General features: G+C 40.9%; 1 protein-coding gene and 1 long non-coding RNA gene across 5 annotated transcripts; one reads left to right on the top strand and one right to left on the bottom strand.

Annotated features, from left to right (window-relative positions):
* The first annotated feature begins 971 nt into the window (after positions 1 to 971).
* On the top strand, positions 972 to 3,352 carry LOC124688838. Of its 4 annotated transcripts, none has more exons than XR_006998639.1 (5): positions 972 to 1,281; positions 1,386 to 1,477; positions 2,284 to 2,333; positions 2,424 to 2,507; positions 3,117 to 3,352. It is a non-coding gene; the product is annotated as an uncharacterized LOC124688838 (long non-coding RNA). The 4 variants fall into 4 exon arrangements; XR_006998640.1 differs by having other exon boundaries at positions 2,284 to 2,337; XR_006998641.1 differs by having other exon boundaries at positions 2,284 to 2,337; positions 2,588 to 3,352.
* A 3,021-nt stretch (positions 3,353 to 6,373) lies between these two features.
* On the bottom strand, positions 6,374 to 11,656 carry LOC124690970 (poly [ADP-ribose] polymerase 2-A-like). The gene is made up of 17 exons (XM_047224277.1): positions 11,407 to 11,656; positions 11,162 to 11,307; positions 11,006 to 11,087; positions 10,477 to 10,697; positions 10,242 to 10,368; positions 9,956 to 10,011; positions 9,153 to 9,226; positions 8,808 to 8,854; positions 8,692 to 8,741; positions 8,135 to 8,197; positions 7,977 to 8,057; positions 7,576 to 7,686; positions 7,416 to 7,491; positions 7,088 to 7,233; positions 6,875 to 6,948; positions 6,566 to 6,670; positions 6,374 to 6,470 (listed from the first exon to the last, which is right to left on the bottom strand). The coding sequence occupies exons 1-17, from the start codon at positions 11,654 to 11,656 to the stop codon at positions 6,374 to 6,376; spliced, it is 1,806 nt and encodes a 601-aa protein (XP_047080233.1).
* Positions 11,657 to 12,754: the final 1,098 nt, after the last annotated feature.

The following is a 12,754-nucleotide window of genomic DNA, read 5'->3' as shown; positions in this document are numbered from 1 at the left end:
GGATCATTGGTCATTTATTCATTTCAAAATACATGGAGATGATTCTGCAAACCTGATTTGAGCTCTACCAAGGCAAGTCTGGCCTTCTACCTTAACTCTTATTTTCTCATGCTTAGCTATGGAACATTGGTCCCCAGAGCCTTTTTTGTTCACACGTTCCTCTTTAAGAACTTATCAGCTAGGTGTATACTATTGCCGTGAGTAAATAGCAATCATCTTATCTGTTGAGGACACCACATTAGCTTGGATATATTAAATGGAAGACATGGGTCGTCGTTACTTAGAATCTGTTACATCTGAATGTTGGTGTGTCGCATGCTACTTTTACTTCTAAATTCCAGAGTGATGGCATAGAATGCACCACAGACCATATTTGAGTCATAGTGTGTACTGTGCTTTGGTATGTGTCAAACCTGAATGTGTCAGTTTGACTTCTCTACATTAGATGCCAAAGCCACATGATATGTTTATGCTGTAGAGCATGAATATTAAAAGATCATGGCATCATGAACTTAACTTAGGCTCTTGACTCTTCGTGACAGAACCTGTTGTCCATGAAATCTGCATACTATAATCATATATCTTTGAAAGAAAATTGCTAGCTATAAAAATGCCAATAGTGCCTTGTTCTGTAAAAACATTCTAAAATCTCGTTAAACATGGGGCTTCCTTTAGTGTCCCTTTTCCTCTTTCTACAGTTTCAGTGCACTGATTCTGTGGAACAAGTCAATGAACATGGTAATTGCATTGAGGTGAATTTGGTCCTTCACATTAGAACCAGGGGCATGTAGCCATTGGTGTCAAATGGCCCCATTATTTTTTTTACTGATCTTCATTGGAACTATCAAAATAATCTTACAAATAAGCAATCATACCACTATACATAGATGGATGACACCAACGATATTATTTTCAGGTTTCACCCCTGATTCGGACTACCCATATTTAGTTGGACAACTGTAAATTCAGGAGATACTGCTATACTAGTGATACTCATTTATCATTTCCATCAGACAAAGTGCAGAAGACTGAATTGCCCTTATGCTCATCCTGCATTGGTGCCTTCTTCCACTCAGGCTTCTCCACAGCCATGGTAATGGTGGTGTGCCCCCTGGCAGTCCGAGACCACATACTTCGGAGTACGGAACAACAGCCACTGTGCTGCCCAATTGAAGCCACCGGGGCTTGGGCCATAGCTCCTGCGTTTGCTTGGTAGTTAGGGATGCAGCGACGGTTGCTTGCCCAAATCAAACTGCAGCCACTAGGACAGATGGTTGACAGGTGCGCCTCTGCCCTTCTTGGAAGCATAGCGAGTTTCTTTAAGTTTTGGTCCTGTAGTTAAAATCAGATCTTTTTCTTTACTTTGCTGTCCATGCAAGATGCAGCTGGAGCGATGAACGCTGATGGTGAGCACAATGATTTGGTGTTTTTCGCTAGTGAAACTGAGGCAAAGGAATGAGGATGCCTCTGGTTGGAGGTGAATGCTGCATCTGCTCTCTCCTGAATGATTGGCTTATCTAAGATTATATATGAAAATGAGACAGAGATTTGAAAACGCCAGGCAATTATAGAGCTTATGCAGTTTTATAGTGTTTTTAAGCTTAATTTTTTTCGCTTAAGCAGTCTCTTGATTAGGGATGGTCTGAAACGATTATATTTAATATATATAGTAACCTATCTCTGTACTGTAATTGTAAGTTCCAAAGTTACCAAAGTTACCTTTTTGAAGTATTGAAAAAGAACACCTGAACTATCACCTAGATGTTCTCACTGAGAGCGAATTGCTCCAGGTTTTTCCCTTGCAAATTTAATATGAACCCATACACACTACCTTGAAAAGCCAGTGCTTCATGCTCCTTCCAGATGCCTATGCTTCCCAAGCCAAACACTTAAATGCAGCACATGAAAAAATTCATCTGTACATCTGCAAACGGTAGAAAGGAAAAAAGAAGCGGCAATGGAAGAGAAACAGTTCGTTGCTGCTACTTGGGCATCATTAAAATTGTATAATTTATGATGTCGTCTTTGCAGTAGGAGGCTGATTCTTCGTTGCTTTGTGATCTTCCTCCTCTTATTAATCTTACTGTTGTCATTATGTGGCATATTCTCATCCACTTGTGGCTGCTTTCTTCTAGGAGTCTGCATATAACATATTCCTCATGATTAGCTGAATTACTTTGGAGCAAAATTATTCTGCAGAAAAAGATAGTAGTGCCATTGGATTCCTTGTTTTATGTAATGCGGTGAACATGAAATAAAAATTCTCATCACTACAATCTCCAGGAAACTTGAAAGGATATAATAATATCCTCACGTGAAGATGATTTTTGGTGGTGGGTATGGTTCTACCCTGTACCATAATATTATTACTTATTAGCGATGCTTTCTAACTTGTGTTTTTTTCGTGTGGCATGTCATTGCAGATATACTGCTGTTGAATTTGCTTCTATCTGGAGAGACTTAGGTGCTGAAGTAGACTTGTTTTATAGAAAAGAACTTCCTCTGAGGTATGCACTTTAATCTGCTGTCAGCATGGACACACACAACTTCTGGTCCCTTACTGAAATAATGTACTGCACAAATTCAGAAGAATATTTCTGTTGTTTGTGCGTATTTGTGCGGTTTTGCAGTATACTGAAGTGGATGGTATGATTTAAGTTGTGATTGCCATTGTTCAAGAATGGAGCCTGTTATGCGCACTATAGCATTAGGAAGTGTCCAATTGGAAATGGAATATTTTTAAAAATAGGATTAAAATTGTTTAAATAGGAAAATATTGGATTTAGAGATCGGATTGATATCCTTTAAGCAATAAGGAAGAGTTTATCAATGTATTATATCCTTCATTCGTCATCCCAAACCATGTTTTGCCCCATTCCCCTACGTTGTATCCCGTTCGGTCGTCTTTGTGGTGGTGGTAGTTACCCCAGCTTGTGCCAGGCTCTAGAACCGGGCTCGTGGCTCTGATTATAACTTCATAACACGTCTGTATAAAAATAGAAATTCTGTCATTGGCATTTAGTATTCTCAAATTTCTACATTTTTCAAGTTCTGGATTTTTCTTAACATTAGTGCGGCAGAAAGATGAATGTAACAGTACACTGCCACTGGCACAGGTTTCATTTTTGTAATCCAGTTGAGTAGAATGGCCGCTGGCATTGAGGTTGTGACGGATAAAGGAGATGAGCTCATTGCAACGGTGTTCTGTTAGCTACATGTGTATTTCCTTTGTTTCGACACTTATCTGTTCCGTTTAAGCATTTGTTCACGTTATGCAAGCAATTATGGGACAACACTTGTTTTGTTTCTGTGGAGTAAAAGTGTATTGTATTCTGAAATACTGATTTGTATTTGAAAGAGATAACTAGCTACTTATTTGGTATCAAGTTTTAATCTCTTGTGGTTATATCAATCCGTGTATTGTTAACTGAAGGTAAGTATTACATTTTAAAAAGAACTGAAGGTAAATATTACATTTTAAAAAGAACTGAAGGTGTAATAAAGAACTGAAGATAAATATTACATTTTAAACATGGTACGGCAGAGGCGCTCGCGCTCCTCGCTGATTGGCAATTTCTGTTTTCCTAACCCGTTTCAGTGAAGAACACGCATGCATGCTGTACAAACGAATGTGTACTCTGAAGATGTAGTGTGCATGCAGTAATTGAAAACCAGTGACGTGGCAAAATAAAACAAGTCAAAATCTATTAAGTTGGAGAAAGGGGTATTTTCCAACGGTTTTCAGAGTTTGAGGTTGTAAGTTGAACCAAATTAAATTAAGAGGTTCTAAAGTGAACTTTGAGACAAGTTTAGGGGGGTAAATTGGACTTTTCTCTTATTTGAACCGGACTTTAGTTTCAATTTGTTAGCCCGAAACACGGTTGGCAATTTGACATGAAACTTGGCCCCAGTCTGAAGAAATCGTCTGGTTATCATGATTTCCCATCAAAATAAGGTTTTCATATATTTTCCCATTTAGAGTCGTTGAATGTTATCGGTTGCCTTATGTTCCTTAAAATTTGGATGTCCTTTCTCTTACGAGTGAAGTTTCTTTGTCCTAGTCAACTGGAGATTATTTCTTACAGTAAACTTTGGGCCCTTGGCTCCAGGCTGTACAGAGTTGTTGTGCAAATGCATAGATCTCAAGTTCTCTACTCCTAACAAAATGGTACTCTATCTGATTATCAAATGTTGGAAAAATAGAACATCTCTGGGCTCATAACAAGGGGATTTGGAGTCCAAAATTCCCCTGAAAAAGATTTTCTTACGCCATTTATTTCAAGATGCTATTTTTAACAAGAGACAATTTGAGATAAGGAAAATGGTTAGGATCTCCTAGACAGTCCTTCTGTGATAACATGGAAACTTCGAATCAGCTCTTTTATTCCTGTGGTGTTGCTAAAGTGGTTTGGGTGGCTTTGGGTACAAATTCTTTTCCTAGAAATATCTAGAAATTTTTGCTTGGTTCTATGTGTTTTTCCCCGGTGAAGATAAACTGTACATGTTCCTGTTGCCTGTTGGTTACTCTGTGCTGGTTGATTTGGAGCATTCGAAACAAAATAACCTTTTTTTTTCTTTGGGAACGGGAAAAAGCTTTCCCTTTTCATTGATAAAGATAGAGAGTTTGAAACAATACGTGCCCTTGACAAGTACTCCGTATGTGGTGAAGTCCACTGCGCTGATCATTCTTACTATAGGTTCCCTTATATTGCTTAATGGGCACAGTTATATAGGACTGCTGATGCTGAGAAGCGAAGAAGGGATCTCAAGGTTTTTGCTGATCATGGCTGCTTATCGTTCTTACGATATGTTCCTTATTGCTTAATGGGCAGGGTTATATGGGACTGCTGGTGCTGAGAAGCTGAAGAAGGGAGCTCGAGGTTTTTGCTGATCATATATGGATGCTGATCTAGCGAAACATACTCAGTGGATAGCAGTTCTTCTTCAACTGATGATGATTGAAGGCCCCTATGCAGTGGTGGCACTGCGGCAGCATTGGAGATGGGTGAGGACGACTGAGGAGTGGTCAGAAAAAGAAGAGGCGAGGTGAAACCACAAGTGCATAAGGTTGGGGAAAGTTCAACCGTCCGATTAGATCCGATGGAGCAGAGACACGCAGTAAGACAAAAACGTGCCCGGTATTCTTTGAACACAAACCCTAATCTCTTTGGAAGAATTGTTTGGTGGAAAATCTTTGTATGTAGGAAGCAGTTTAATGATACAATCAAACACCCCACAAACCATTTTTTTTCTCTCGCTACGGCGAAGGGCGATCTAGGGTTTACCGACGCCGGAAGTGGGCGGCTGTTTCTCCGGTGCCTTGTGAGGCTCTGTTTCTATGTCCTGCTTGCGCCTGACCTAGTCGAGCGCATGCAGTTTCTTTGCCGCTGGTTCTAGACTTTAGCTACAGACAAGGAAGTTGTGCCCAGTTCGGGATTTTGTGAAGTGTTAACTTTGTGATGCATAGTTCTAGGGGACACCGAGAAAATCCTTAGCCAAAGGTCTTTGGAAGGCCGCGCTGGTCTTGGTAGTCCTCGCTCACGCGCATGTGTGCGTCTTCCACATCCTTCTAAACATTTTTTTCTCGGATTTTTATACTTTCGAAAAAATCTTGTAAAACAGACACCTTAGATCAAATTCCCACTTTCAGACAGTGACTGGTATATTAGTCCTAAAAAGGTAATCAAATTGTGTACATAAAACACAATTAAACATGAAGGTGAAGAGATACATTTACAATGTATCTTAGAGCACAGATGTGCCACTATCTAACTATTCCACTCCTTGACCATGGGAGATCATAAGATGGGATTCTATAAATATCTGACAGTTGAACTTCGTACATTCTAGAATAATCTATTTGTTTACATATAAAGTTGATTTCTAGATTCTTACAATAAAGCAATCTATTGATTTTTGCATCTCTGTAATAACACTATCGGAAAAATACTTACCAATGTGCAATGTGATAACACTTGTTTTTCTCGATATACATTGAAAATAGTATCTTAAACACCCCCAAACTAAATACTCCATTTTTGTAAGTAAATGTTTTGGATCTAGGCCTTTTTTTAGATGGAACTGCGTCGGTAAGACATTTTTCACTCCATTTAATTAGTGAGGGCTCTGCCTCTCACTAACCAAACGAGATGAGGGATCTGCCTCTCATTGCCTATGCTTTCGGTAGAATTGGATGCCGATATGGTTTCTATGCAAATAAGACGAACTTCCCAATTCATCTGATCAGAATGATACCAGAGCCAAACTACAATTTCCTCCACATTCATCTGCTGCTAATAATGTGTGACAGAAAATTGGATTCCACGAAGAAGATGTCAAGATCTTAGCACTGCTCCATGTTCGCAGGAATGGTCTAATTTTTCTTTGAGTTGAAGGAGACATGGATAACATACCGCATCCTGATCTGGTTCACGTCATAGACTATGTACTCATTGTAGTTGAGAATACCCTGCAACACCAGAGACAAAGGCCGTGCATATAGTTAAGTCACAGTGCTTCTTGCGTATGTGCACCGCTGCTACAGGTTGGATTTCTTAAAAGATACCTTTCCGGGAGATACCTTTTAGGTTTCCCAAGCGGAACAACCACACCATCGTCGGTGATCTTGGAGTTCGCCATGTCCGGGGCCGTCTTCCCGAGTCCTTTCGTGCTGCACAAGATAGATTTTCAATGATGTGCATACTCTTTGTGTTGTTAACAAGTAGTACTACACGGTGAACAAATATATCATGTTTTATTTATTACTCGTATCAAAGTAATAAATCAGAGACTGATATGTTGATAGGGTTACTTTTGAATGAGCTAGCAAGTATGTGTAGGAATTATATAGAAAGGACTTGCATTGGCAACCGACCTTAGTTTTCCCTTGGGAAGATCATTAGCACAGACATCACCATATATTAGCTCATTCATGCTGCCAAGTGCAACCTGAGAAACCCCAAAATAAGTTCAACAAAAAATCGATACAATATCATAAATGAAGAAAAACACACCCAAACTAAGAAAGGATCATGCAAAGGTATGTGATGAGCATCTAATAACTTGGAGGTGACTATGACAAACAGACCTCACACAGAAGCAACACTCCAGATTTATTAGATGTTTCTGAAAAACAGCAGTAGTTTGCACTCTTGGAGAACATATCAGCAAAGTAAACTCCTTTCCCAAACATGTAGCCATTATTAGGTGCTTCAGGAGGAGCAATTCTCAAACCTGGGAGAAAGATTAGTGTTAATTAAAACTATCTTTCATACTGACAGAGGTAATATTTATACTCCTGAGAACTCGAGGAAGATCAAATGGCAGGTTTTCATAAATGAAGAAGGCCGGATGAAGTTATCTTCTATGCATGTAAAAATAAAAACATAACAACAACAATGGATAGCATGAATTACCCTTAGAAAATATTCCAGTCCAGTTGGTCAGCCGGGAACCATGCCATAAAAGCATCCTATTTCCTGCGCCAATAAACTGTGAAGCATTTCAAATTTATAGTTCATTGCAGAAGTTTTGTTAGGAGTTTTTATACATAGGTGATTAGGCAGATCCACTCACCTTCTGGAACCTCTCTGTTTCACCATGTCTTGTCACCTTAAATATTTGCACTATGTCGACGGTATAATCCGTGTGATTTTTTCCATGTGTATTCTTCAAATATGTTTTTATCTGGACGGTAGAAATGGTCATACATGGTTGAAGTCTCTAGGCTCTAGAAAAGGTGCCTCTAAGAAGACAGCAACACTAGATCAATTCTTGAACAGTAAAGAATGTTTAAATCTACTTTTCAATTCTTGAACACCAAAGCAATTATTTGATGTTGTGTACGTAGAGGACACTTTTCCATGTCAGCAACTCTTTACCACTTAGTTAATTTACAACAAAACATGTTTAAGAGAAACCCGCAACCAACATGAAACATCCACATTGTGTACATATATTCTTTGTAGAAGTATTACCATTGAGTATTCTTCCGTGTCAACTTCCAGAGGTGTAAAGTCACAACCAAGCTGCTTGTATCGAGCATACAATGGATCGTCCTAGATCACAAATCAGAAGAACTTATAAAACCGTAATATCATGTGTGTACACCATATTTCTCTTACCAATGTCTTACCTGATCGGTCGAGTCATCTTCCAAAAGCTTGGTCGCAATCTCAATCTCACCAAGGGCTTCAACCTTCGACAAAGGAAGACCAATGGTAACATTAGATACGGAGGTGGATTTAGTTTTTTTCTGACATGGAGTATGACCCTGACCTCTGCATCGAAATGATGCACACAAACTTCATTTGATTGCAAGTTTCAAGTATCAATTATCATAGCTTAGAACTCAAGGATCAGCCTAAATGGCAAAATGAATCAACCATCTAAAGAAAGAACACAAAAAGCTTCTATGCATCTTGTACCAAGGTGGACTTGGTACAGAGAATGTGGATCTGAATGATCTAGGAGAAAAACTGAATGTTCAGTTAGGATGCATTTCAAACTTTATGAAGAAATACATGTACATGTTTTTTAATTAGAAAGGACAAAAAGAGGCTCAGGCTCTTAATCTCTTCAGAATAATCAATGTTCAAAATTATCCTTGAAAATGGTCAGCATTTCTTATCGCAATACAAGATTTTGTAACAGGTCAATGCTGGAATGAAGCAAAAGATGGTAGCCTAATACCATTTCCAGCTTAGCTTTGAGCTTCTCAGGAGTGTCGATGATAAATTCACCTGTCAGAAAAGTTTGTCAGAATATCCTAACTGCAGGGTGGATTAAGAAGAAAGCTTAAAACTTACGCATCTTTTTGAAACCGAAGTCATGAGGAATGATGGTGTAGAATTCCCTGAAACCAGAGTAATAGAGGAATATCACGGTAAGGATAAATGTAGTTCAAAAGTCAGAAGTACAGATGTAGTACAAACGGTGGCTGCCATTATGTATTGCCCAATTATCATTATTCGTCAATGCTCACGAACAAATAACGCTGATGTTGCCAGAAAATTCTTTGCTATATTATGTCTACGCAAGCATAACCATGACCAGTCATGGAAATTCCAATGACCAAACCAGGATCGGGTTGTTTATTATTTACTATATAATGTATGCAGGAAATATATAAAAAAAATTGGACTTACACTTACCCGGTCAATTGTTCAATATGTATCTTGTCACCCCTCGAAATAGCATGAGAGATCCTCTTCAAAACATCATAACCCTTTGGAGAGGAAAGGTCATTATCAAAAGGGAGTAAGATAGGATAAATGGAATAAGAAGCCGAGATCCTAATATCTAAGCTCTTACTACATACCACACTGAACGTACATCCAACAAATTTATCCAGTGCATAGTGTATTTAAGTGACTTATTTGAAAGTATGTAAAAAATCAAAGTTTAAAATAGCGGGCTATGCTTCTTAGAGGCAACATTTTCTAGGTCCAAAAGAAGCTATAGCGAAGGTATAACGGAGCTAAGCCATTTAGTGTTTTTTCTAAAAAATAAGAAAATTCCTGGAAAAAGTAGCCATCAAAGTTTCATATCATCTATAAATATGACAAGAATTTCAATGATACAAACTTGTACTGAAAAATCATGATGCATATTACATAACTAGGTCTAACTTTTAAATTTTAATATGAAAACATTTGCTTAGCAGGAGAAATAGTGTTATATTTATCCATATTTAGCGTTATAGTGCGATTTAGCGAGCTATTAGTGGGAGATTGTATTTAGCGCTAAAAGTGCATAACAAGCGGGAGCGCCATGAATCCGCTACAGTGATGCTATAGCAAAGAGATAACGCGCTATTTAAAACTTTGGTAAAAATACAACCTGATGTAATTTTGTTAATAGTTGATAGATTTTTATATGCACATTGTTCTTCAACCAGTAATCATGCATCCACACTGCATTGGTAATCCTTGACAGAAGCACAAAAGGAGCTCACCTTACTTATTGTAGATTGACTTATCTTTCCAAGAGGAAGTTTATCAGCATTATAACCTAATAATGGGTTAGGGAAGATGGAGGAATTAGTAAAAGCAAATGCTACATGATAATCAATGGGAATCTGCGGAAGAAAACAAACACACACAAATTGCAGGTTCAGAAAGCACTCCAAACATCTCTATGTGTGAGTTTTTTTTGGGCATGTCTTTTGTTTTCCAAATGATTTTTTCTAAAGGGTTTAGATGCCCAAATCATTCAAAGAAAAATGACAATAACCAACTTACCAATTTCCATCATTTGCTGCTTCATCATGGTAATATCGCAGATGACGGATATGAACTGCGCAGTTCTAGTTTCAAGCTTTGTCTCCTTTATCTGATTAGCAACAAGCTCTTTCTTCTGAGCCTTATCCTGAAACAAATTACAATAAGAAACATTGAGAGTGCATCCCTCTTTTCCATAATGTAGTTAGTAAACTTATATAGTCAGTAATGAAAACTTGAGGCAGATTGATCTTACTCCTTCCTTGCCGTAGTCCATCTCAAGCCAAGTGTACTTCTTTGCATGACACCTGAAGCTATGGCGACTGACCCACTGGTTATTAGTCTTGTCCTCAAACTTAAATTGGAATAGGTTAATGGCTTCGTGCCGTTGCATGGGACCCATTAGCTCCGTCCGACCTCGGGAGCCCACTCTCCCGTATCTCCAGTACACCATGAAGCTTTTACCGACATCAGACTCTACGATAAACACGCAGCACTTCGGGTTTTTTATACGGTAATAATATTCCTAATCACTCTTAGATTAATTAAGCAACATGGATTATAAGAAAGTCATGAATAAAGACAAATGGTAGTTCTCGCCTGGCCTCTGTCCTCCCATAATCCGCGAGCCAGTGATTTACCCTGTTTTGCGAACACTCCACTTTTACAAAGGTAAATGTCTATTATCATTAACTAAGTCTGTAATCTCCTCAGTGAGATGAGCAAGCGGTTATCTATCCAGGTTCTTCTCTTAGGTGGCTTGCAGGAGGAGGACAATAATTTACCTAGAGCTTGGATGATGAAGAACTTGTTGTTGTTGGCTCCAACGTTGGTCTGGTTCAAGGTGGCGTCGTAGATCTCATCGCCCTGCAGTCAAATAACACAGGAGCCCTTGATGTCGCGCGCACGGGTGGAAAGAAACTCTAAGGCAACGCACGTACCGCTTGCAGGACGTGCCATGACTTCTTCATGTCGTCGGGGATGTGCGGGTCCAGCACCGCGGCGCCCTTCTTGGTGGCCGTGACTATCTTGGCATCCTTCATCACCGCCGCTGCTGCCGCGTCCTGGGCCTTGCCGTCGCCGCCACCTGCACCAGCTGCGAAGTTTCAGTTAACCATGCGCGCGAAGGCCGAAACAAGAGCTACGTACGTACATGCTGTAGAAAAAACTAATGAACAGGCGAAACCTTTTGCTGCCGCCCCGGCGCGAGGTGTCGACGGTGGCATGGCTGCAGCATCCTTCTTCTTCCTGCTCGGTCTGGCGGCGAGCCACCGTGCCGGCACGGCGAGGGGAGCGCGCACCAAGAAGTCGGCATGATGATGGTGAGGAAGAGGAAGAGGGAGGCTGCTGCCAGGGGTGATGCAGTGGGCGTTGGCGTGCAAGGCCAGGCGGCACCTGAGCTTGGCGCGGAGCAGCGCGCTGAGGTGGGCGGCCATGCTTTTTCGCAGGTGTGCCGCGCAGGAGCTACCAGGGGACGCAGAGTCTTGATGTATATCTTGATGCGTCACGCACAGGATGCATGCCAGAGATTGGAAGGGGGCTTTAAACTAGGAAGGAATTGCTAATCATCAGTTGATGGAACCGATCGTGCACATGATTTATTCCTGTTTTACATTCTGCACCATTGTTTGTTCGTCTTCCGTATTCGTTCGCCTGGGGCTAGCTGGGTGTTTCGTGTGCGGGCTGGATTGCTATTTTCTCCCCTTGTTTTTTCCCCTACTTTTGGTTCAGGATCGAGTGCAGAACTCCAGATAGATCACGAGTCAGGCCTTCAGTTTGCGCCCTCGCGTACGTGGATCGGACTGTTAGAAATAAGCACTCCGTCAGGAGCACGGTGCCACTCGCGTGTACGAGCAGTATATGTATAGGTTTAGCTGTTCAAGTCGGTTTAGCTTAGGCTGTATAGCTTTAGCTGTTCGACTCGGTTTAGCTTAGGCCTAATATATATGTACGTGTAATCCTGGCTTGTACAACCACCGTGTACCGTGAGTTGTGAAGTCAATACAAGGAAAAACACCAAGGTGCGATATGCACCTGTGGCTATAATCGTTTTTGTGTTGTGCGCGTGAGTAGTACTAGCTAGTAGATCACAAGATCGATCAAGTAGGAGCTTGGTTAGCTGGGTCGTACCTCACGGCGGAAGTACTGGCTATCGTACGTGCGTAACGTCTCGCCGGGAATCGCTTCGTCGTCTACGTCGGAAAGTACTCGACGTACAGGGGCTGTGTTTGGTATCAGATCGGCGAGAGTACTGCCGGGTCTGGGCCAACAATTGGTATCAGAGCCTTGTGGAGGATCTCCTAGTAACGGGAGGTCATGACGAAGGAAGTGGGCGAGTTTTCCGGCGCCGCGGCGCCGATGTCGACGCAGTACCCGCAGTACATCCGCGACAACTACACGGTGTGGGCGACCACGATGATGTGGGCGCTCGAGTCCAACGAAGTCTGGGAGGCTGTCGATCCCGGCGGCGACGAGTTCATGAAGGGCGCGCCGATGTACCGCAAGGACCGACAGGCACTCACGGCCATCTGCTC

The sequence above is a fragment of the Lolium rigidum genome, chromosome 2 (genome assembly GCF_022539505.1).
Source record: "Lolium rigidum isolate FL_2022 chromosome 2, APGP_CSIRO_Lrig_0.1, whole genome shotgun sequence".
Taxonomy (NCBI): Eukaryota; Viridiplantae; Streptophyta; class Magnoliopsida; order Poales; family Poaceae; genus Lolium; species Lolium rigidum.
The sequence above is the reverse complement of the archived record's forward strand: the minus strand, read 5'-3'. Positions and strand labels throughout refer to the sequence as shown.

Excerpts from the sequence above, each read along its gene's own strand:
- LOC124690970 (XM_047224277.1), bottom strand. The coding sequence starts at position 11,656 with ATGGCCGCCCACCTCAGCGCGCTGCTCCGCGCCAAGCTCAGGTGCCGC. Across the intron at positions 10,369-10,476 it reads TGGACTACGGCAAGGAAGGA|GATAAGGCTCAGAAGAAAGA; the intron begins GTAAGATCAATC and ends AATTTGTTTCAG. Across the intron at positions 7,234-7,415 it reads GACTGGAATATTTTCTAAGG|GTTTGAGAATTGCTCCTCCT; the intron begins GTAATTCATGCT and ends TCTTTCTCCCAG.